Here is a 24,519-nt window from a genome sequence, read left to right on the forward strand (position 1 = left end):
TGCAAGTACACGAAGAAAAAACAAGACACAGTGGCGTGGAAGCCACATCGCCAGCTCCTGTGTCAGAGGTGTGGCTGTGGCGTGAAACACAAGTACAACTACTCAGGTTGGTGGTCGGCCACATCAACCTGACCCAGCTTTCATTGTTGGGAGGTTCTGAACCACCCAGCTGGTCTGTTCAGGGCGTCAGACACTGGATCAACACCAAAAAAACAACATTGACAAACGTCACGACGTCCATCTGTGGTCACCTGACATCACAACCTCCATTCAACCTCCAAACTTTGGTTACTGTTGTGGTAAATCCTCAGCTGATGGCGGGGGTCAGAACCTCCTCTCTCCATTAGCCCCGCTCCTCCTTCCTCATTGGCTGCGCTCATCAGGGGTGGGCGGAGCTTATGGGGCCACATGGAGCCTGGCGGGGTGCCTCTCCGTCTGCCAGTCTGATCCATCCTCTGGTGAGGACGCGCCGGACCACCGGGAGCCTGTAGCCGATCTGTTTCCGGGACCTGTGACGGACCGAGTGTTGCTGTGTCTCAGCACGAACCTGCACGTGAGCGAAGTTTCTTCAGGATGAACTAGAACCTTCCCTCGTGCCTCTCTGGGTCCGCGGTTCCGGACTTTGAGGTCTTGGCTACGGGAGTTCGTCACGAGAATTCAAACGTCTCGGACCGAATCCTCCTCCTGACGTGAAATCCTCCAACAATCTAAGCGAGGCGGGTTTGATGGAAACATGACCCGAGCCAGTACCGGACCGGTGCTCCTGCTCCTCCACCTGCTCCCGATGCTGCTTCATGCCCCGGCGGCGCGAGCCTCCGCGCGGCGCGGCCGTCCCTCGCGCCTCTTCGGTCGGATCGCGGAGAACTCCCCAGCCGGGACGCCGGTGGACGGGCTGGTGCTGCCGGCGGGCGGCTGTCCCGGTCTGGACCAGGGGGCCAGCCTGGTGGGGGACTATGCCTCTGACTTTAGACTCGTTCACGACCGGGGGCAGCTGCGGCTGGTCTCCGCCAAGGCGCTGGACCGGGAGTTCATCGCCATGTACCGGCTGACGGTTCAGCTGCCGCCGCGGTGTCTACGGAGTTCGGCCGCCATCCAGGTGGAGGTGTCGGACAGGAACGACAACATCCCCCGGTTCACCGGCGGGAACCAGACCGTGGAGGTGGACGAGCTGACGCCGCGCGGTACCGAGTTGCTCCGCCTGGATGCGAAGGACGGAGACGCGGACAGAAACGGACGCGTCACGTTTTACGCGTCGCCAGAGTCGCACCTGCTCCACGTGGTTCCGGCAACGGGCCAGGTGAGACTGACCGGGTCCCTGTGGGGGGTCAGCGAAGTGACCGCGCGCCTCTACGCCAGGGACGGGGGGGACGTGGCGCTGGTCAGCGAGCCGCTGCTGTTGCACGTCACCGTGCGCCGCTCCGGCGGAGCGCGGCGGGCGCCCCGGGCTCTGTCCGAGGAGCTGTCCTACACCGTCACCGTCCCGGACCACGCCACGGTGGGTGACCTGCTGTTCACGGTGCCGGATCAGAGGTTCGAGCAGCGGTGGTTCGAGGTGATCTCGGAGGCTGACTCGCCGGTCCAGATCGAGCGAGACTCTGGACGTCTGTACCTGGCGCGCGGCCTGCGCGAGTCTGCAGAGGTGACGGTGAAGGTCCAGAGGGTCCGAGGTAGGAAGGCTGATGACGATGATGATGTGTGCGCGTGTGTGTGAGTGAGTGAGAGAGAGAGTGTGTGTGTGTGTGTGTGTTGAGGTGTCTCTCTGGATTACTGACGCTGATTTAACCTGGAAAAACGTCTCATAAGGAAAGCAGGTCAGTTGATGGAGCATGAGAGGAAGTGGGACTGTACTCAAAGGTCAAAGGTCAGCAGGAGAAACTTAACAGTAAATGGAGGACAGCCTGATACCAATGATGGCCTTTGATGCTGCTGGAGTTTATTGTCATTTACCTCTAATGTTTATGGTGGGATTTACTGTGTGTGTGTGTGTGTGTGTGTGTGTGTGTGTGTGTGTGTGTGTGTGTGTGTGTGTGTTGCCAGGACACCAACAGTGACTGTTGGAGCTGAACAGAGTAAACACAGAAAATACACACTGAGGCATTCTGACTTTAAGTATCAGTTTATTGTTCGGTCTATAAGATGTCAAGAGAATACAAACATTACTCAGGTCAGTCGTCTGAGAGTCCAGCAGGTCATGTGACTCCATCCTCCGCATCACCTGATGAAAACACTGCAACCTGTGACATGAAACAGTTGGAAACCGCTAAATTTTGCATGAAAAAACTGAAATTATTAATGAATTATGAAAGAAATTGAGGGTTGATTTCCATGGAGTGACTTGTTGTTGCAGCTCACACACGTACACGTACACACATGTACACACGTACACACGCGTACACGTACACACATGTACACACGTACACACACGTACACGTACACACATGTACACACGTACACACGCGTACACGTACACACGCGTACACACGTACACACACGTACACACACGTACACACACGTACACACACGTACACACCTCCTGCGTGATTGATCTGTTAGTGATAACGAATATTTGATGCTTCTGTCAGTCACCTGAACTCAGAACTCAGAGTGAAACCTGTGAAAAACATTGAAACTGAGTCTGGTGGTGAACACACACACACACACACACACACACACACACACACACACGCTACCAAAGTAAATGTTGAGTGAAGAGCCTAACCCCCACATCTGGATGGCTGCAGCTCTGTGTTCGGTCCAATCAGCTCCACCCAACAGCGCCTCTGATGTTTATTTGCAGTAATTAGCAGTGTTTGGTCACCTGGAGCCCCCCAGGTCTGCTCTGCCGGGCTGGCGCTGGCCCGGAGCCTCCTACAGGAAGTCTTGTTTGTTTTGGAGCAAACCGCAGAGCTCTGGCTGCAGGCCGCTGGGTGATTTGGTGGACACGGCGCTGACCGTGGTATAAACGGGTCGGCTGATTGATCCGGCCTGCCTTTCGTCTGATCCAGATCTACGTTGGGAGTGGCAGTGCCACGCAGGCGTCTGATTGGCTGATGGATTCACTTTGAGCTACAGTTTTTCTGTCACTGTCTGTCCCGCCTGGTGGGGACACAGATTAAAGACCAATTACCTCTCAGCTGTGGGCCCACACGGGGGTAGGGTCAAAGGTCACGGCAAGGGATGCTAATATAACAGTTTAGCCGATGTCTGGTTGTCTTTGCTCATCTGTTGTATAAGTTGAGGGAACGATGCGGTCGATTTTGATGAAGGGAGGCGAGGACAAATGGGAAGTTTCCATGTCCCCAACGTTTGGTTTGCTGGGGATGTGGATATCATCGACGGTCTGTGACAATCGGCCGACTCAGTCATGAAAATATTGGATATCAGCAAAAGTCTACATGAATAAAAAAGTTTGGGCAGGGAAACATTTGTCTCTACATTTTTTAACCCCTTAAACACATCTTCTTTCATAAATTGTGAAAATTTAACATAAACTGAAGCTGTAAAAATTCTACATTTTTCTTGATTTTCAACTTTCTGCTGTTACTTTCTAAGCTTAAAGGGTGAGGAAATGTGTGTGTGTGTGTGTGTGTGTAAAAAGGTTAGACAAATTAAGTTTTTGACTTGTTTTTCTTTCGACGTATTTCCTGTTTATGTATTATTATATTTTATTCCATCTTTTTTGTTTTAATCTGTTGGAATAACTACGCAAGTATAGAATACAACATTCAGTTCCTGCTTCACGTCCGGGACCAGCGCCATCGCTGCTGGAAGTCTGTCCCGGCTGGAGATGGCGGTCCAGGCCTGTGGTGTCCCTGAGCACCAATGTTTTCCTACCTCGAACTTCTAACCCTAAAACTAACTAGTACTTGAAGTGATACTTATACAGTACTACAGTGTACTTTGCCTCACGGCCATTCTAAACCAGAACTGCTTCAGTTAGTTTGTGTTTATATCAAAAGTGAGTGACAGTTAAGCAGTTGTTAGCCACCGGTGTCTGTTAGCTTCAAGCTATGTTGATACAGCTCAGTTTTGCGGTTCCAGCTTTTACTCACTTACTTCCTCTTTTGTACTAGAATAAAAACATGTTGCCTTCAGACCCTGAGAGAGTGAATTGGAGTTGTGTGGGGTCGTATTTTTTGGGGCACCGAGCCGTTACAGCAGCACGACACCTCATCTTCCAGCAATCAGCTCAAACTTGACGCGGCGCCGAGATTTTCTGTTTTACTGTCTCGGTCATAAATGGGCTTATTTGCATATTGAAATGAGAAAATGGTTCCTGTTGGCTGCAAATAATGCAGCTGCCTGCACACTGGCGAGCTGTTCCCTCATTAAAGTGCAGCTACACTGTTAACCAATATTTATTGTTGTCGTCAAAGTGTGGATACACAAACGCACACGGACAGTAGACACACACGCACACACATTTTTGCACAAACGTTGTCCGCGGTCGTCAGGCGTTCCTGTGGATTCTCGGCAGCCCTGAGGTTTTCTCCCTCTCCTGTTTATTCTATTGTCTTTATTTCTGGATTTAGCCGCAGGCTGCAAGCAACCTGCCACTGCACTGTGTGTGTGTGTGTGTGTGTGTGTGTGTGTGTGTGTGTGTGTGTGTGTGTGCGCACGCACATGCGCGCGTGTGTCCTCGAGGCTGCTGAGCTTCAGTGATTGTATTTGTGTGTGACTGTCAGTGTCAAAAACATTGATCACACTTGTTTCACTATGCATGTTTATTTGTTGGTATTTGTGTGTGTGTGTGTGTGTGTGTGTGTGTGAGTGTGTGTGAGTGAGAAGTGCTGTAGGATAAATTATTGCGACCACATGCTGAAGCTCCCCAGAATGACCTTTTTAAAGAGAACAAAGCAGCAACACGCACATAAATAATGCCTGTGTTCGTCACGTTGGGCTTCAGCAGCAGAAAGCTGCAGCGCCGCACTTGAACGCTCATTCCTCAGCAGATGGATGCGTCGCAGCAGCCGTCTGTAACTCTACTTGCTGGCTGTCTTCTCCAGAATCAGCTGGAAAGACGAATCGTCAACAAACTTTGCACACAGATTGGAAGTGAAGGGAAGCAGCTTGAAAACTTAGGACATTTTCACACCTTTGGTTTGTTCGCTCCGGTCCGAACCGGCGGAGGAGGAGAAGGACAGACATCACGTGGGTTTTGTTTTGCGGGCGGATAAAGGACGGCTTGTTTTCTCTTGACATCTTGTGCAGCTCCTTGGGTCCTGTTGAACAGCTAACAGCTAGCAGACGGCCGCCACGCAGCAGCTACGCTGGCTGTTTTGATCCAAGAACACACGATGCGTCCTGCACTTGGGTGGGATCGTGCTCATACCACAAACAGTCCACACCAGAATTCGTTTGGAACCGGACAGACGGACCACGCACCAAGAGACCAAACAGACCAGAGTGCAGTTCAGACGGACTCACGATTGGTGTCCCCTCCATAAGTGATCCATCCTTGCTCAGTGCTGGCTGCTGCTGCTAGGTAGCCTGGTTGAGCTTGCTAGCAGCAGCCACTGAAGAGAAATATCCATCTTCACTCTTAAACAACGGGAAAACCGAAATGTGAGGGAGTTTTGACTGGAGGGAGAGAAGATGTCGGTGCTCATTGTTGACGAAAAGAGTGGCAGCAAACAGAACCTGCTAGAACAGTTCTCTTAATAATGCTTCCGAAAAACCCAGATGATTATAAAAGTGTTACATTTTAGCGTTAGTCCACATCTAAGGCCTCAAGGGGGCACCAGTGAGCGTCAGCCTCCCCCCGTGTCTGTCCTCAGTGCTCTCTACATGCTGCCTGCGTCTCTTGCTGTCGTCCTAATAGCTTATTGACAGCCAATCAGCTGTGGCCTCAGGCGAGAGCGCCTGCCGATCACCAAGTAGGACAAGGTCAACCGATCCACATCACCAGGCCTCTGATGCAACATGACATCAGCAGCAAAACCACAGCAGACTGAGAACTTCATCACCACCAGGAAACGTTGATGTTCACTCCCATTTGGACGCTGGTGAGAACGTCTGAACATGAAGACCTTTGCTTTTGGTGTTGGAAAAAAATAATCTCCACCTTTGTAGATGTTCTAGCTACTGTTCTCACAGCATGTTCCTTTGTGGAACGTGTGGGAAAAACTCCAAACATACATTAGTCTGAGTGTGTGTGCTGGTCTGACCAGTGATACCTCGTCACTCACTTGTGAACAGCATCAAGCTAAATGTCTGCCAGCTCATGGAGTCACGCAGCCGTGTGGCCAGTAATCACAAACACCTGAGATCAAAACCAGCGGTTTAGAACGCACTTGGTTCACTTGAACCGGTTCAGTCCTACAGCAAGTCAGATGGCTTGTGGTTTGTTTTAAGCTCAATCGAGAGTGTTAGCGCTGTCTCCATTAGCTTCGAGCTAAATATATAGAAGACATGACTTCACGCAGGGGGAAAGGTCCTCTGGGACCCTGCGAATATTTGAAAGATAAAATACACCGCAGACGTTCAATTTATCCATCTCTAACTTCTTTTGGTCCAAAGGAGTTGCTCCTAGGTGTCTAAATCCAGATGTGCTGATATTTGCTTTCCTTTGTGACTCTAAACAATCAGAAGTTTCCACTGGTAGATGGAAGGAAGTGTGTCTGAGGTAAGTGGCGAACGGTCACATGTAAAGCAGAAGAGGCCGGAGTTATAATGGTGGGACTTGTTCCGTCTGTTATGTAACCCAACTGAACTGAGACGTCTTTTCGCTGCGCTTTAGTGGAGCTGCTCGTCTCGCTGTCCCGCACCGCCACACGTCCGAAACACAAAGTGACTCCCTCCTCGCCTGCGTCTCTCTCCTCCGTCTCTCAGCTGACAGACGGATGGAAGAAGAATCCGCCGTCAACTTTCACCCTTCAACACCACCGTGAGCTCAGCTGCTTGTTAACATGTTTGTGTGAGATGTTGCACATCTGTTTTCTGCGTGCTCCCCCAAACACACACTCTAGGCTTCGCACATCGGTGTGTGTGCTGGTGTTGACATGTCCTCGCTAATCGTCCCCCGTCACTGCCGCTGCTCTGCTCCAGCTGACGAGGACGGACAGATGTGAGTCACGGCCGGCACTCACCAGTCTCATTATTAAACCGCCATCTTTGTCTCTCCTCCTTCACTGACATGTTGATCCGGCTCACGTCAGCCTTTATTTATCAGCTTCAGTTTAGAGGCCGATAATTGTAGTTAAAGTATTTGAGGTCACAAGAAGCTGACACACGTCACCATGGCGCCTGAACATAAGAGGCACCGAATACTGTGACAGAGCGCAAAGTCTGGATTTAAGACGCAGGCGTGGAGGAGTCTGGATCGACGAGCCTGCTCATGTTTGCCTTCTTGCCTGCGTTGGAAAACCCATTTTAATTAGTTCCAAGAGAAGGACGCACAGTAACATGCTAGGCTAATGCTGCATGGGTGTGGTAGAAGGAGGCGGAGACTCTCACTGGAGAACGTTTTAGATGTTTCTGGTCGAGACTCAAACCGTTGTCAGCCTTCGTCTGTGTGGCGTTCTGAGCTGCTTCCCTTCACTTCACGAGAGAAACTTGAGAACAAAGACGACTTTAGCTGAGTTGCTTGAAGAGCAGCGGCGTGTCAGTGTTCTGACCTTCCCTGATCCAAGCGGTGGCGTGGAGAATCGAGTTAAAAACCTCCAAAGCCGCCGCCTGTCCATCAATCACTGCTTCTCCTCGTCCTCCGCTTCCTCTCCTCCCTCAGGTCTCTTCTCGCCCCCTTGGGGTCGACCCCTGGGGACATTGCCTCTCCGTCGGGTGCAAGGACGAACCGAGCAATGAGGAAACTCTCGGGTTTCCTTCCTTCCAGTGAAGGTCGCTGCACAGATGAAAAAGCAGCTAATCTGCTCTGGAGGGGTCTTCAGGGGGATCAGGAGGGAGACCACGCCCCCTGGGCTGAGGGGGTAACGTCCCTCCAGAGGACTAGGACAGTGTAATCACCGCTGCATCCGCTCGCCGTTCATCTCATCCCGTAAATCCGGAGCCGTGACGATGAAACTAGACACAGTTTCAGTCTGGTTGAGGCTGCAGCTGCAGGTTTGAGGTTATCATGGCGAACTTCCTGTGGCAGCCATTTTAGATTGTTTTACACAACCATAACCATGTTTGATCTACTCGTTAGTGTTTAGTTACTGTTCACCAAGACGAAGCGCTTCGGTTCGGAGGTGTGTGATCTGAAATGTGCTCTTCCTGTGGAAGCCACACTGGACAACATGAAGTGACTCCACAAATGCTGCTGCGCCCCCCCGGTCAAAAAGTTGATGGTTCCTGTGCTAGAGAGGAGCCTCTGAGTATCAGTCTGTCCTCATGGTGGTCGCTTACACTCACCCTCTGATGTTGCAGATTGAGCGGTCCATCTGCCACACACACACACACACACACACACACACACCGGCTGTCCCGGGCCGTCCCTCGGTACCTGACCCACATGTCCCCCTTACCACACGCATATTCATCAGTCTGTTGTCAAATATATGAGTGATGTCATCAGTATTTAGTTGGCGCTCACATCTGCCAAATTGCTGCCAAGCATCGGTTTTGTTGCCATGGTTTCCGTCGGTGACAGTTAGAGCCTTTTAAAACATAGTCCATTAGAAACTGGAAAAATGGGAAGTTGTCATGCGTCTACTCTCATCTGTGACGTAAACTTGTGTCACACCTTCCTGATCGTCAATAACAATTCGATCAATTCTGAGCGGCAGTGGTAAATATTAGTGGTGCAGAGACAGCGTTCACTCACCACGAAATACTCACCATACCAAGTAAAGATGAAAGAAAATCAGAAACGCCAAAATCAAATCTTTATTTTCTTCCTTCATATGCAGACATACCAGTTTTTGCGGCGTCAGTACAAAATGAAATAAAATGCTCTTTGCTTTGTAAAAACTAAATATTTGTTTATACAAACGTCCCAGGCTGCCTCGTCTTTTACATGGAAGACAAAATAAGTCCACAAACCCGTTTGTGTGATGAAGGAGCGTCCGCTACTTGTTCCACCTCGTCTTCCTCCACTTAGAAACAATTGTTCCTCTTCCTCTTCTTCTTCTTCTCCCTCTTCTTCTTGTATCCAGTAGGTGGGAGGGTCAAACATCATCAGTGTAGTGGTGCGCGGCGCTGCTTTGCATTGCTTTTTTTAAATGTATTTTATTTTGTGCGTCTTTGAATTTTATTTCGTTATTTTTGTTTTCGCAAAATTTCATAACACCCTAGTAATTATGAGTATGATAATTTAATATTGAAACTAGAGTGTTCATGAAGGTCTTTATTACCCCCTTAATGATGTCACAACAAACTGGTGCTCACAGAGAGAGAGGTCTAACGCACACACACACACACACACACACACACACACACACACACACACACACACGCAGATGTGACCTACTGGCCTGAGACTTTGCTGAGTGAAAATATAATATGACACTGAACCTGCACACACACACACACACACACACACACACACACACACACACACACACACATAGTGCAGTAACAGTGAAGAACTAAACTTTATTTGCAACATTTCGGACACACACACACACACACACACACACACACCTCTTCAGAAGCGCGCTGGTAATCCAATATGAAGCAGGTTTGTGTTTGCGACGCTACAGCCTCAAATCAACTGTGACAGGACAACCACCGCTCGCTCGCTCACACCCCGAGGGCCTACCGTGTGTGTGTGTGCGTGTGTGTGCGTGTGTGTGCGTGTGTGTGCGTGTCACCAAGCCAACCGGTCCAGACACAATAGTCTTCTAACACCTAGTTAGGCTTTGTATGTTTTTACTTGGGTTTTTGTGTTTAGTCACCATGGTTCCATGACTTTTTGACTCTGTGTGTGTGTTTGTGTGTGTGTGTGTGTGTGTAAGTAATTTTAACAACAGTGATGCCTCCAAGTTCAGCATGCATGTGGCCTTGTATATACATGAATATATTCATGAATATGTCTATTTATGAAGTGAGAGTGAAGCTTTATTAGAATGAAAACCAAGGTTAGAAGTCTGGATGTCAACACAAGCAACTGGAGCTGAGGGAGCAGCCGAGGCTTCGCAAACGACAAACGTTTTCTGTGTCAAAAAGCCTTTAAATCTCCAGCATTTCATCGGGTTTCCGTTACCGTCTCCATCCCGAGTTGAAGCAGTGGAGAGCACGTGTGCGCATCAAGGTCCGCAGCAGCCAGCAGGCGTAGAGATCAGTGCCACGAAGGCTCGGCCTCAGCTGTTTCGCCACGGTGGCGTTGGCAGGGTAAGATCCCTGTTCCCGTATCTTCCTCTTTCCTTGACTCTGAGCAAGAAGTCGGTTGCAGTCGTAGTTTTTAGTTTTTTTCAAGTAGAGGGGCTAAAAACATCAGGAGGAAGAGTCGCCTCAAGATCTGGTCGGGAGCACTTGAGGGAGTCAGGTTAGCTTAGCAGCGCCAAATTTCATGCTGCTTTTCTATTGGTTGGTTTGTTGATGAGGTCGTTGCAGAAGTGACATTATAAGATGATCATCCTAAATTTGAAGTGTGCAAATCATTGGTTGCAAGACCACCATTTTGGAGTCACGTCCAAACAAATCGCCATGTTGGGTTGTTTTTGTCCGGGAGACTCTGACCTCAGCGTGGATACGGCGCCAAGCCTCAGTGATGCAACCGATGTTACTATTAGGTCCCACACAGAATGCACGACCTTGCTGATTCTACCTGTCTCTCTCTCCCTCTCACAAACACACACGCGCGCACACACACACACACACACACACTCACTCCCTGCTGGCAATCCTGAGCGTGTGAGGACATTTGTTTCTACACGTCCGCTGACTTATTGATGTTGCTTGTCAAATATAAATGCAGTGCTGCGATCAAGCCAAGACGCAGCAGAAGAAGCAGAGGATGTTGTTCTCCCCTCCAGAGCTTGTTGGTATTTCTGTGGAGTTCAGAGAGTCTGAGGATGAAGAGGAGGAGGAGGAGGAGCACGATTCAAAGTGGCTTCCAGCCTGGCGAGTGTGTTACTGAAGATATGTAGCAGCCATTTTCTTCTCGGTTCTGTTTTTGTCTTCAGGGTGGCGACGGTTAAATAGTTGGACTCACACATTCGGTGGGACGAGTGTGCGTTAGTTTTGGATGTTTGTCTCCAAAAGGAACACTTGAAGGTTCTGTCAGGTTCATTCAGAGCAAGAACAGCCACTCAATTAGTTGACCGACCCAAAAACAAGCACCCAGGTCAGCTGATGACTCGATGTGGGCAGGAGCTGAGAGTCGAGAGACGGGCAGCATGAGGGAGCCCTCAGGCACCAGAAGCTGCTGGTGGATGGAGTCCACTTTGTTCTGCTTCAAGTCCAGAAACATGGAGCAGAGGTCAGGGGCACCAAGGGGGAGGAGTCACCGTTTCAGAGAGGAGAACAACTGTTGTGGGAAGTTCCTCTGGCAACCAGTTAAAGCAGAGTGATGCCAAACTTTCTGGTTTTTGTTGGTTTTCATGCCTGTATTAATGAGCATCTTCAGCTGCAACACTGCAGGCAGCGCCAAAGCAAACATGAGTACATTTGAGTCCACAAAGTTCCAGTTTATGACTTTCTACACACTCATCTGCCATCATAACATCTGCTTTTGGGTGTTAACCCTTCAAATGGCGTGCAAACATGGTCTGTGGATTTCCCTGTGTCCGCTGCAGTCATGGTCTCGCTCCAGTGGCGCCACCCTGTCAACACGCTACTAGAGACTCCATTTCCCAGAGAACGGTGCTCAGAAGTGACGTCTCAGATAACCTAGTAGGTGTCAGGAGTTTAAAATGTGGTGACAGATGGCGGGCCGTGATGGATGGCCGTGGAACGGCGAGATGACAGCCGCTGTGTGGGCACGTAGGTGCAGGTTAACCAGGAGGCGGAGACGAGCGAGGCCACATGTCACAGGAACCTGCTTCTCTGGGTCTCTGATGAGGTTTTTCTTCTCTCGTGTTTGCTCGGGTGGATCAGGAGGCTCCTGACCCGGGCAGATGAACCCGCACATTCCTCCAACCAGTCTGTGTGATGTCACGGGCAAGTTTACTTTTACGCCTGTTTTCTTCCACCCAACTAGAATCGAAGACACAAATCTTTATCCGAAAATATGAGAGGGCTTCGCCTTGTCACACCCATAACAAACCGCCAGTGGCTCCAAACCAGCTGTGATGTCAGAAGTCTTCAACTTTTCTCAAACTCTTAGAATGATAATGGAAGGATCCTGACCTCAGAACAACGGAGAGAAAGAAGGCTAGAACTTCCTGAGCGACGCCGCTACGCTACGCTCACGGGAGACACTCAGGATCCCACTGGCAGAAATACAGGAACCTGCTCACCGTTCCTGCGTCTCCACCTTTGACACAAAAGACACACATCACTGTGGAACACTCCTCTCAACCTGAGAACACACACACACACACACACACACACACACACACACGTGCGCATGCACACCCCTCTGGCTCAGCATGGTGCCTCATTGAGCCCAAAACAACCTTCATGAAGTGAAGCTGAACATACAACCTGCAGGCAGACCCCCCCCCCCACGCGGGCCTCCTCCTCCTCCTCCCTTCACACTCTTCATCATCCCCCATCTCATCTCTTCTCTTCATACTCATTTCCTCTCTTTCCACCTCCATCTTCCTTCCTTCTGTCTTCTTTACTTTCATTTGTCATCCTCCACATTTTTGTCCTCCTTTCTGTGCTCCTGTTTTCCCTCCTCTTTCCTTCTCTTCATCATTGACCTCCTCTACATTCCCCTCCTCTTCCTCTCTTCCTCCTCTGCACTAAAGCTGCACAGTTAATCAGAACTACCCTCAGACGTGTCAGCGGCCCCTCGTCCAGAGCTGCTTCTCGCCAGCGTGCCGATGCAGAGCTCCAGCTGTGGTTCTCACTTTAAAGGCTTTTCAGAGAAAAAGAGAACAATCATGTGAAGTCAACGTTCCTTCAACTACAGCAAACCAGAATTGCAATATCAGTCAAAATAACCTCATTGGATATCACTGGGCTCCACGGCGACCTTCCTTGTTTCTCCTCCGTTTCCTTTTTCTCCTCCTTATCTGCATCTCTTCCTCATGTCCTCCCTCCTCCCTCCTCCCCCTCATAAACTTCCTCCCTGCTTCGTCTCCTCTTCACCCGTTTCTAATTTTTCCTCTCATCCTTCTCATTGTCTCATTTCTCTTCTTAACTCTCCTCCTCCTGCTCATCCCCCGTTACCTTTCTTCTCCTAACAAACACTCTGCTTCAGAGTCCACCACCCGCTGCTCTCTCTCACACACACACACACACACACACACACACACACACACACTCCTGATGTCTGGAGGTCACAGGAGCTGAGGTCGTAGGTCACAATTCAAAGAAGTGTAAGGTGGCTTTGATCAAACACACTTGCTTTTTCTACCACTCTTCCTTTCCTCTCATTCCTCTCTCCTCTATATTTCTTCCATCTCTCTCTCTCTCTCTCTCTCTGTCTCTCTCTCTCTCCGAATGCCTCGGGTGTATCCTCAGATGTGTGAGGGCCAAAAGCAGGGTTGATGGAGGCTCCAGCGAGTGTGTGTGTGCCAGCTGGCGGTGTGTTCAGAGCTGGTGGAATGTACCGCGGGGCTCCGGAGCCTGCGACGAGGAGCGATAAGGCAGTGAAAACACACATACAGTACAAACACATGCACACTCACTCACACACACACACACACACACACACACACACACACACACATCAGCTCAGATCAGGTCAGTCATTCAGCAAACAGCCTGGAAAAGGGGCTGAAAACAACACCGGAGCGTTTCTCGAGGAAATAACGATGCAACATGAGCAAAATAAAACATGTATGAAATGATTCATTGTGAGAGTAAGACAGAGGAGCCATCTTAGACACACACACACACACACACACACACACACACAAAGTATTAAATAGAAATACCAGTTCAAAGTCTGTCAGCTCAACTTTATTTGAGAAATAAAACTAGAAGTTTGCTCCGATCACACGCCCGTCATTGCTGTGACATCACTACATGTCATCGCCATCTTAAAATTATCACCTAAGTCCTTTTTCAAGTTTTTGAGAAAACACAAAAAACTGGAGACAAAACATCACAAGGACCCAAGCAAAAAAAAAAAAAAAAATCGATTATCTGAAGAAGGTGACGCCATCTCAGACCATCGTGCCAGCCGTTCCTCAGCTGGTCACGCGTGACCTTCGCTTCCACCTCACGTGTTTGTCCCAGTTGAAGTATTGTTCAGAAGGACTCACAGGAACTTTTCAGAGTTGAGAATTATCAGAATTTTATTGACATTAATTGACGTTTTTGCCGCGCTGCCGACTGGTGAATTAAACGCTGCGAATCAGCTCAGCCGACCTGAATAACTTCAGCTTCTCCTGGTTCCTGCTTGGCGCCGTCTCGCTGCTGCGCCGCCGGTTGTGGATGAATTCATTGTTGTGCAATAAAACAGATATAATTTGTGTCCCTTGTGGGCTGCAAACAGAGATGCGTGTAATCACCTCGTTGCTTTCAACACAATCCTGCAAACCAATCATGAAGCCTCCCTGACAGAGGTCATTAAACGCTAAATGAACTCGTGGGATGTGTCAACATCTGTCTCAGCAGGGGTGAGGTCATCCTGTAGTCCAATGATGTCACTGATGGTCAGTCTGGCCTCACGCTATAATAATCAACTCTGACCCCAAAAAACTTCCAACAGCCCTGTCACCTCTCTGACCTTCTGTGATTAAATAAAGTTTTATTAAGATGTAATACAGAATACACTCCCTTCAAAGTGTGTGTGTGTGTGTGTGTGTGTCTCAGTTCTAACACCCAATTTGTCTCCATAAAGCTCAAAGATCAGAAGAAACGCAGCAGATTTAAAAAGAAAACATGAAAAAAATGCAGATTTGGCTCTAATCAGGGGAACAAGAAGCGTCGCTACGGCGACACTAACGACTTCACTAATTGGACAATAAATGAGTGGAAGAAGAAGGAGAGATTCTTAGTCCGGCATCAAAGATACAGCTGCTGCATGTTTTTTAATCCCACCAATTTTCATTTCATCCCACCATCTCGCTACCATTTCTCCATCTCTGTCTTTTGATGCCGTTCCCCCAACTTCCCTCCTTTCCCTCCATCCATCTCATGTCCCTCCATCTTCTTATCCAACTTTTTTCATCCCACCATCTCCATTCATTTCTTGTCCTCTCAACGGTCCACCCTTCATCCATCCCGACACACTCCTTGAACCCTCCATCCTTCTCAAATGCTGTCTGTCTTTCCTCTCCCTACCCCCTCCTTCCATCCAATCTTTTTTCCATCCCTCCATCTCCATTGACCCCCTCATCCTTGTCCTCCTTTACGCCCTCATATTTCTTCTCGTTCATCTCGTTATTTTGTCCATGCATTTGGTTTCCATCATTTCATCCCTTATTTTTTCTCATCTAGTTTATTTTTACCATCCCGAGCATTTCTTCCTCCTCTCATCCTCCCACTCACATCCCTCTATTCTCCCTCCTCCTCTTCCTCTTCCATGCTAACAGGATTAGCGCAGCGTCTTAACAAAGCGGAGGAAATAATTAGCCCTGTCACTGATAACAGTTCAACGCCTCATTAGAGTCCTGAGAAGTCCTGCATTCTTCTTCTACTTTCTTTTCCTCCCTCCATCTTCCGCATCCCACCATCGTCCCTCCTCCCATGTAAGGAAAACTCCTCCAGTGTCCGTTAGCTGACGTTCATCAACCCATCATCTTCATTCTTGACATAATGATTTCATCACTTCCTTTGAGTGCAAGCTCAAATAATGATTGAGCCAGCTAACGGTTTGCTAGCCTGTACGTTAGCCTGCTGGTAGTCATTTGTGGTCATGTCACGCATTTCTGAGACCCGATTGTGACTTGATCCATGTTTCAGCGGTTGGTCATCAGAGCTGACGTGTGCTCTTGACATGCAAAGATCTCCCTATGTTCACGTAATCTGCCTCCATCCATGTCCGCTCCTCCATCAGCCATCAGCTCCTCTCTCACTTGTGCAGGGATCAAAATTCTCAGTGTAGCGGCGCCTCCAACAGAATACTCCATCGCCATCGGGAGACGCTGCATCATTTCACTTTCAAATGAAGTTCTTAGATTGCAGTAAGACTCCACCGGGGAGAGCGGGTTCATGCGTCTGTGAACACCTGTTGTATGTGCGATATTTTGTGTGTGTGTGTTTGTGTGTGTGCGTGCGATATTTTGTGTGTGTGTGATATTTTGTGTGTGTGTGTGCGATATTTTGTGTGTGTGTGTGTGTGTGTGTGTGTGTGTGTGTATGGTTACTTCCACCCCCCTGTGTGGATGTTTGCGTTTATTTCAGGAGTTGGTATTTCTCGCATGCCCACACAAACCCATGCCCTCCTGTGAACCCTCCCATAATTGCTGTCAATCAAACCCTACAAACACAAACAAACACAAAGGCTGTGCTCCCGCTCGCCTCTGAGGACCCACAACACCCAAAACACCCCCAGATCAGGCAGCGCCGCAACACCTCCGACCCTCCGTGAAACAAAAGCAGGGACACTCTGAGTGGAAGGCGCCTGTCAGAGCGGCTGAATGGACCCATTGTGCTGCTCCTTAGCCCTCGTTGTCAGCTTAATTGGCTCCTACAGCAGACGGGCGGGGGTCTCTCTCTGCAGCCGAGGACCCTGGCCAACCGCCACTACTTTTAAACCGTGAGGACAAAGCCGAAGACAGGGAGAGGGCCTTGTGTTTACTGCCCACAGTCACAATGGGTTTATGTTAAAGAGCTGCGAGGTTGGAGGCAAACTGTGAATTTAAAGAGGGAGTGTGAACTGATGCTGCGTCTTGAGCGGCGTCTGCCCAAGTGTGTCAAACAGGAAGTGTAGAACTGTGTGGAGACGAGACGGCACAAACCAAACCAGACAGACCAGAGTGAAAGCTCACGTCTGGACCATGAAAATGGTGCAGAATATTTGAGGTGTATCAGTATAAGAGACTTGAGCTCCACCCCAGTTTTTCAGGGTGTGTTCACAGAATGGAGAGTTGAGTGATTCAATTGACTTTGAATTGTAGGCTAAAAAAAAAGAAATGACACCTCATAAATCAATCAATCTATCATCTATCAATCTATCATCTATCTATCATCTATCTATCTATCTATCATCTATCAATCTATCATCTATCTATCATCTATCTATCATCTATCTATCATCTATCTATCATCTATCTATCAATCTATCTATCATCTATCTATCTATCTATCTATCTATCTATCTATCATCTATCTATCTATCTATCTATCATCTATCTATCTATCTATCATCTATCATCTATCTATCTATCTATCTATCTATCTATCTATCATCTATCAATCTATCTATCAATCTATCATCTATCTATCATCTATCCATCTATATATCAATCTATCATCTATCTATCTATCATCTATCTATCATCTATCTATCATCTATCGATCATCTATCTATCTATCCATCTATCTATCATCTATCTATCTATCTATCTATCATCTATCTATCTATCATCTATCTATCTATCATCTATCTATCTATCTATCATCTATCAATCTATCATCTATCAATCTATCATCTATCAATCTATCATCTATCTATCATCTATCTATCATCTATCTATCTATCAATCTATCTATCTATCTATCATCTATCTATCATCTATCATCTATCTATCTATCATCTATCTATCATCTATCTATCTATCATCTATCAATCTATCTATCTATATATCATCTATCTATCATCTATCTATCTATCATCTATCTATCTATCATCTATCAATCTATCTATCTATATATCATCTATCTATCATCTATCTATCTATCATCTATCTATCTATCATCTATCGATCATCTATCTAACGATCATCTATCTATCTATCATCTATCTATCTATCATCTATCTATCATCTATCTATCATCTATCTATCTATCTATCATCTATCAATCTATCATCTATCTATCTATCTATCATCTATCAATCTATCATCTATCAATCTATCATCTATCAATCTATCATCTATCTATCATCTATCTATCATCTATCTATCTATCAATCTATCTATCATCTATCTATCTATCTATCATCTATCTATCATCTATCATCTATCTATCTATCATCTATCTATCATCTATCTATCTATCATCTATCAATCTATCTATCTATATATCATCTATCTATCATCTATCTATCTATCATCTATCTATCTATCATCTATCGATCATCTATCTATCGATCATCTATCTATCATCTATCTATCTATCTATCATCTATCTATCATCTATCTATCATCTATCTATCTATCTATCATCTATCAATCTATCATCTATCTATCTATCTATCATCTATCATCTATCTATCATCTATCTATCATCTATCTATCATCTATCTATCTATCTATCTATCTATCATCTATCTATCATCTATCTATCTATCTATCTATCATCTATCTATCATCTATCTATCATCTATCTATCTATCTATCATCTATCTATCTATCATCTATCTATCATCTATCTATCATCTATCTATCTATCAATCTATCATCTATCTATCATCTATCTATCATCTATCTATCATCTATCTATCATCTATCTATCTATCATCTATCTATATCATCTATCTATCTATCTATCATCTATCTATCATCTATCTATCTATCATCTATCTATCATCTATCTATCTATCAATCTATCATCTATCTATCATCTATCTATCATCTATCTATCATCTATCTATCATCTATCTATCATCTATCTATCTATCTATCATCTATCTATCATCTATCTATCTCTCATCTATCTATCATCTATCTATCTCTCTATCTATCTATCTATCATCTATCTATCATCTATCTATCTATCTATCATCTATCTATCTCTCATCTATCTATCATCTATCTATCTCTCTATCTATCTATCTATCTATCATCTATCTATCATCTATCTATCTCTCTATCTATCTATCTATCATCTATCTATCAATCATCTATCTATCATCTATCTATCTATCTATCATCTATCTATCATCTATCTATCATCTATCTATCTATCATCTATCTATCATCTATCTATCTCTCTATCTATCTATCTATCATCTATCTATCATCTATCTATCTATCATCTATCTATCTTCTATCTATCATCTATCTATCTATCTATCATCTATCTATCATCTATCTATCTATCATCTATCTATCATCTATCTATCTCTCTATCTATCATCTATCTATCATCTATCTATCTATCTATCATCTATCTATCATCTATCTATCATCTATCTATCTATCTATCATCTATCTATCATCTATCTATCATCTATCTATCTATCATCTATCTATCTATCATCTATCTATCATCTATCTATCGATCATCTATCTATCTATCTATCTATCTATCTATCTATCATCTATCTATCTATATCATCTATCTATCGATCATCTATCATCTATCTATCTATCATCTATCTATCTATCTATCATCTATCTATCATCTATCTATCTATCTATCTATCATCTATCTATCTATCTATCTATCATCTATCTATCTATCATCTATCAATCTATCATCTATCTATCATCTATCATCTATCTATCTATCTATCATCTATCATCTATCTATCTATCTATCATCTATCTATCATCTATCTATCATCTATCTGTCTATCATCTATCCATCATCTATCTATCTATCATCTATCTATCATCTGTCATCTATCAATCTATCATCTATCTATCATCTATCTATCATCTATCTATCTCTCTATCTATCTATCATCTATCTATCATCTATCTATCATCTATCTATCTATCTATCACCTATCTATCATCTATCTATCATCTATCTATCTATCATCTATCTATCATCTATCTATATATCTATCTATCTATCATCTATCTATCATCTATCTATCTATCTATCATCTATCTATCATCTATCTATCATCTATCATCTATCTATCATCTATCTATCATCTATCTATCATCTATCATCTATCTATCATCTATCTATCATCTATCTATCATCTATCTATCTATCATCTATCTATCATCTATCTATCATCTATCAATCATCTATCTATCGATCATCTATCTATCGATCATCTATCTATCATCTATCATCTATCTATCATCTATCTATCATCTATCATCTATCTATCATCTATCTATCAATCTATCATCCATCTATCATCTATCTATCATCTATCTATCTATCATCTATCCATCTATCTATCTATCTATCTATCATCCATCTATCATCTATGTATCTATCTATCCATCTATCATCTATCTATCCATCTATCCATCTACGTATCTATCTATCATCTATCTATCATCTATCTATCATCTATCTATCTATCATCCATCTCTCATCCATCTTTCTATCATCCATCTATCATCTATGTATCTACCTATCCATCTATTATCTATCTATCATCTATTCATCTATCTATCATCTATCATCTATCTTTCTATCTATCCATCTATCCATCTATCATCTATCTATCCATCTATCCATCTATCTATCATCTATCTATCATCTATCTATCTATCATCTATCTATCATCTATCTATCATCTATCGATCATCTATCTATCTATCATCTATCTATCCATCTATCTATCATCTATCTATCTATCTATCTATCATCTATCTATCTATCATCTATCTATCTATCATCTATCTATCTATCTATCATCTATCAATCTATCATCTATCAATCTATCATCTATCAATCTATCATCTATCTATCATCTATCTATCATCTATCTATCTATCAATCTATCTATCATCTATCTATCTATCTATCATCTATCTATCATTTATCATCTATCTATCTATCATCTATCTATCATCTATCTATCTATCATCTATCAATCTATCTATCTATATATCATCTATCTATCATCTATCTATCTATCATCTATCTATCTATCATCTATCAATCTATCTATCTATATATCATCTATCTATCATCTATCTATCATCTATCTATCTATCTATCTATCATCTATCAATCTATCATCTATCAATCTATCATCTATCAATCTATCATCTATCTATCATCTATCTATCATCTATCTATCTATCAATCTATCTATCATCTATCTATCTATCTATCATCTATCTATCATCTATCATCTATCTATCTATCATCTATCTATCATCTATCTATCTATCATCTATCAATCTATCTATCTATATATCATCTATCTATCATCTATCTATCTATCATCTATCTATCTATCATCTATCTATCATCTATCTATCTATCATCTATCTATCATCTATCTATCATCTATCTATCTATCTATCATCTATCAATCTATCATCTATCTATCTATCTATCATCTATCAATCTATCATCTATCAATCTATCATCTATCAATCTATCATCTATCTATCATCTATCTATCTATCAATCTATCTATCATCTATCTATCTATCTATCATCTATCTATCATCTATCATCTATCTATCTATCATCTATCTATCATCTATCTATCTATCATCTATCAATCTATCTATCTATATATCATCTATCTATCATCTATCTATCTATCATCTATCTATCTATCATCTATCGATCATCTATCTATCGATCATCTATCTATCTATCATCTATCTATCTATCTATCATCTATCTATCATCTATCTATCATCTATCTATCTATCTATCATCTATCAATCTATCATCTATCTATCTATCTATCATCTATCATCTATCTATCATCTATCTATCATCTATCTATCATCTATCTATCTATCTATCTATCTATCATCTATCTATCATCTATCTATCTATCTATCTATCATCTATCTATCATCTATCTATCATCTATCTATCTATCTATCATCTATCTATCATCTATCTATCTATCATCTATCTATCATCTATCTATCATCTATCTATCTATCAATCTATCATCTATCTATCATCTATCTATCATCTATCTATCATCTATCTATCTATCATCTATCTATCTATCATCTATCTATCTATCTATCATCTATCTATCATCTATCTATCTATCATCTATCTATCATCTATCTATCTATCAATCTATCATCTATCTATCATCTATCTATCATCTATCTATCATCTATCTATCATCTATCTATCTATCTATCATCTATCTATCATCTATCTATCTCTCATCTATCTATCATCTATCTATCTCTCTATCTATCTATCTATCATCTATCTATCATCTATCTATCTATCTATCATCTATCTATCTCTCATCTATCTATCATCTATCTATCTCTCTATCTATCTATCTATCTATCATCTATCTATCATCTATCTATCTCTCTATCTATCTATCTATCATCTATCTATCATCTATCTATCAATCATCTATCTATCATCTATCTATCTATCTATCATCTATCTATCATCTATCTATCATCTATCTATCATCTATCTATCTATCATCTATCTATCATCTATCTATCTCTCTATCTATCTATCTATCATCTATCTATCATCTATCTATCTATCATCTATCTATCTTCTATCTATCATCTATCTATCTCTCTATCATCTATCTATCATCTATCTATCATCTATCTATCTATCTATCATCTATCTATCATCTATCTATCTATCATCTATCTATCATCTATCTATCTCTCTATCTATCATCTATCTATCATCTATCTATCTATCTATCATCTATCTATCATCTATCTATCATCTATCTATCTATCTATCATCTATCTATCATCTATCTATCATCTATCTATCTATCATCTATCTATCTATCATCTATCTATCATCTATCTATCGATCATCTATCTATCTATCTATCTATCTATCTATCATCTATCTATCTATATCATCTATCTATCGATCATCTATCATCTATCTATCTATCATCTATCTATCTATCTATCATCTATCTATCATCTATCTATCTATCTATCTATCATCTATCTATCTATCTATCTATCATCTATCTATCTATCATCTATCAATCTATCATCTATCTATCATCTATCATCTATCTATCTATCTATCATCTATCATCTATCTATCTATCTATCATCTATCTATCATCTATCTATCATCTATCTGTCTATCATCTATCCATCATCTATCTATCTATCATCTATCTATCATCTGTCATCTATCAATCTATCATCTATCTATCATCTATCTATCATCTATCTATCTCTCTATCTATCTATCATCTATCTATCATCTATCTATCATCTATCTATCTATCTATCACCTATCTATCATCTATCTATCATCTATCTATCTATCATCTATCTATCATCTATCTATATATCTATCTATCTATCATCTATCTATCATCTATCTATCTATCTATCATCTATCTATCATCTATCTATCATCTATCATCTATCTATCATCTATCTATCATCTATCTATCATCTATCATCTATCTATCATCTATCTATCATCTATCTATCATCTATCTATCTATCATCTATCTATCATCTATCTATCATCTATCAATCATCTATCTATCGATCATCTATCTATCGATCATCTATCTATCATCTATCATCTATCTATCATCTATCTATCATCTATCATCTATCTATCATCTATCTATCAATCTATCATCCATCTATCATCTATCTATCATCTATCTATCTATCAATCTATCATCTATCTATCATCTATCTATCATCTATCTATCATCTATCTATCTATCATCTATCTATCTATCATCTATCTATCTATCTATCATCTATCTATCATCTATCTATCTATCATCTATCTATCATCTATCTATCTATCAATCTATCATCTATCTATCATCTATCTATCATCTATCTATCATCTATCTATCATCTATCTATCTATCTATCATCTATCTATCATCTATCTATCTCTCATCTATCTATCATCTATCTATCTCTCTATCTATCTATCTATCATCTATCTATCATCTATCTATCTATCTATCATCTATCTATCTCTCATCTATCTATCATCTATCTATCTCTCTATCTATCTATCTATCTATCATCTATCTATCATCTATCTATCTCTCTATCTATCTATCTATCATCTATCTATCATCTATCTATCAATCATCTATCTATCATCTATCTATCTATCTATCATCTATCTATCATCTATCTATCATCTATCTATCATCTATCTATCTATCATCTATCTATCATCTATCTATCTCTCTATCTATCTATCATCTATCTATCATCTATCTATCTATCATCTATCTATCTTCTATCTATCATCTATCTATCTCTCTATCATCTATCTATCATCTATCTATCATCTATCTATCTATCTATCATCTATCTATCATCTATCTATCTATCATCTATCTATCATCTATCTATCTCTCTATCTATCATCTATCTATCATCTATCTATCTATCTATCATCTATCTATCATCTATCTATCATCTATCTATCTATCTATCATCTATCTATCATCTATCTATCATCTATCTATCTATCATCTATCTATCTATCATCTATCTATCATCTATCTAT

The 24,519-nt window shown here is 42.6% G+C and overlaps 1 protein-coding gene across 2 annotated transcripts in view; it reads left to right on the forward strand.

Annotated features, from left to right (window-relative positions):
• The window catches only part of LOC147252772 (neural-cadherin), a 117,237-nt gene that overhangs the window by 18,875 nt on the left and 73,843 nt on the right, over positions 1-24,519 (forward strand). The window contains exon 1 of one of the 2 annotated variants that reach the window (XM_086217574.1): positions 450-1,667. The exons of the other annotated variant lie outside the window; for it this stretch is intronic. Coding sequence (XP_086073700.1) covers positions 734-1,667 — 934 coding nt within the window. The 5' untranslated portion in view covers positions 450-733. Of the gene's footprint in view, positions 1-449; positions 1,668-24,519 lie in introns of those variants that run through there. 2 annotated transcript variants of the gene reach the window in all.

Source organism: Aulostomus chinensis, chromosome 11 (genome assembly GCF_037954235.1).
Source record: "Aulostomus chinensis isolate RoL2024-O1b breed Wild chromosome 11, RoL_Achi_v1.0, whole genome shotgun sequence".
NCBI classification, from domain to species: Eukaryota; Metazoa; Chordata; class Actinopteri; order Syngnathiformes; family Aulostomidae; genus Aulostomus; species Aulostomus chinensis.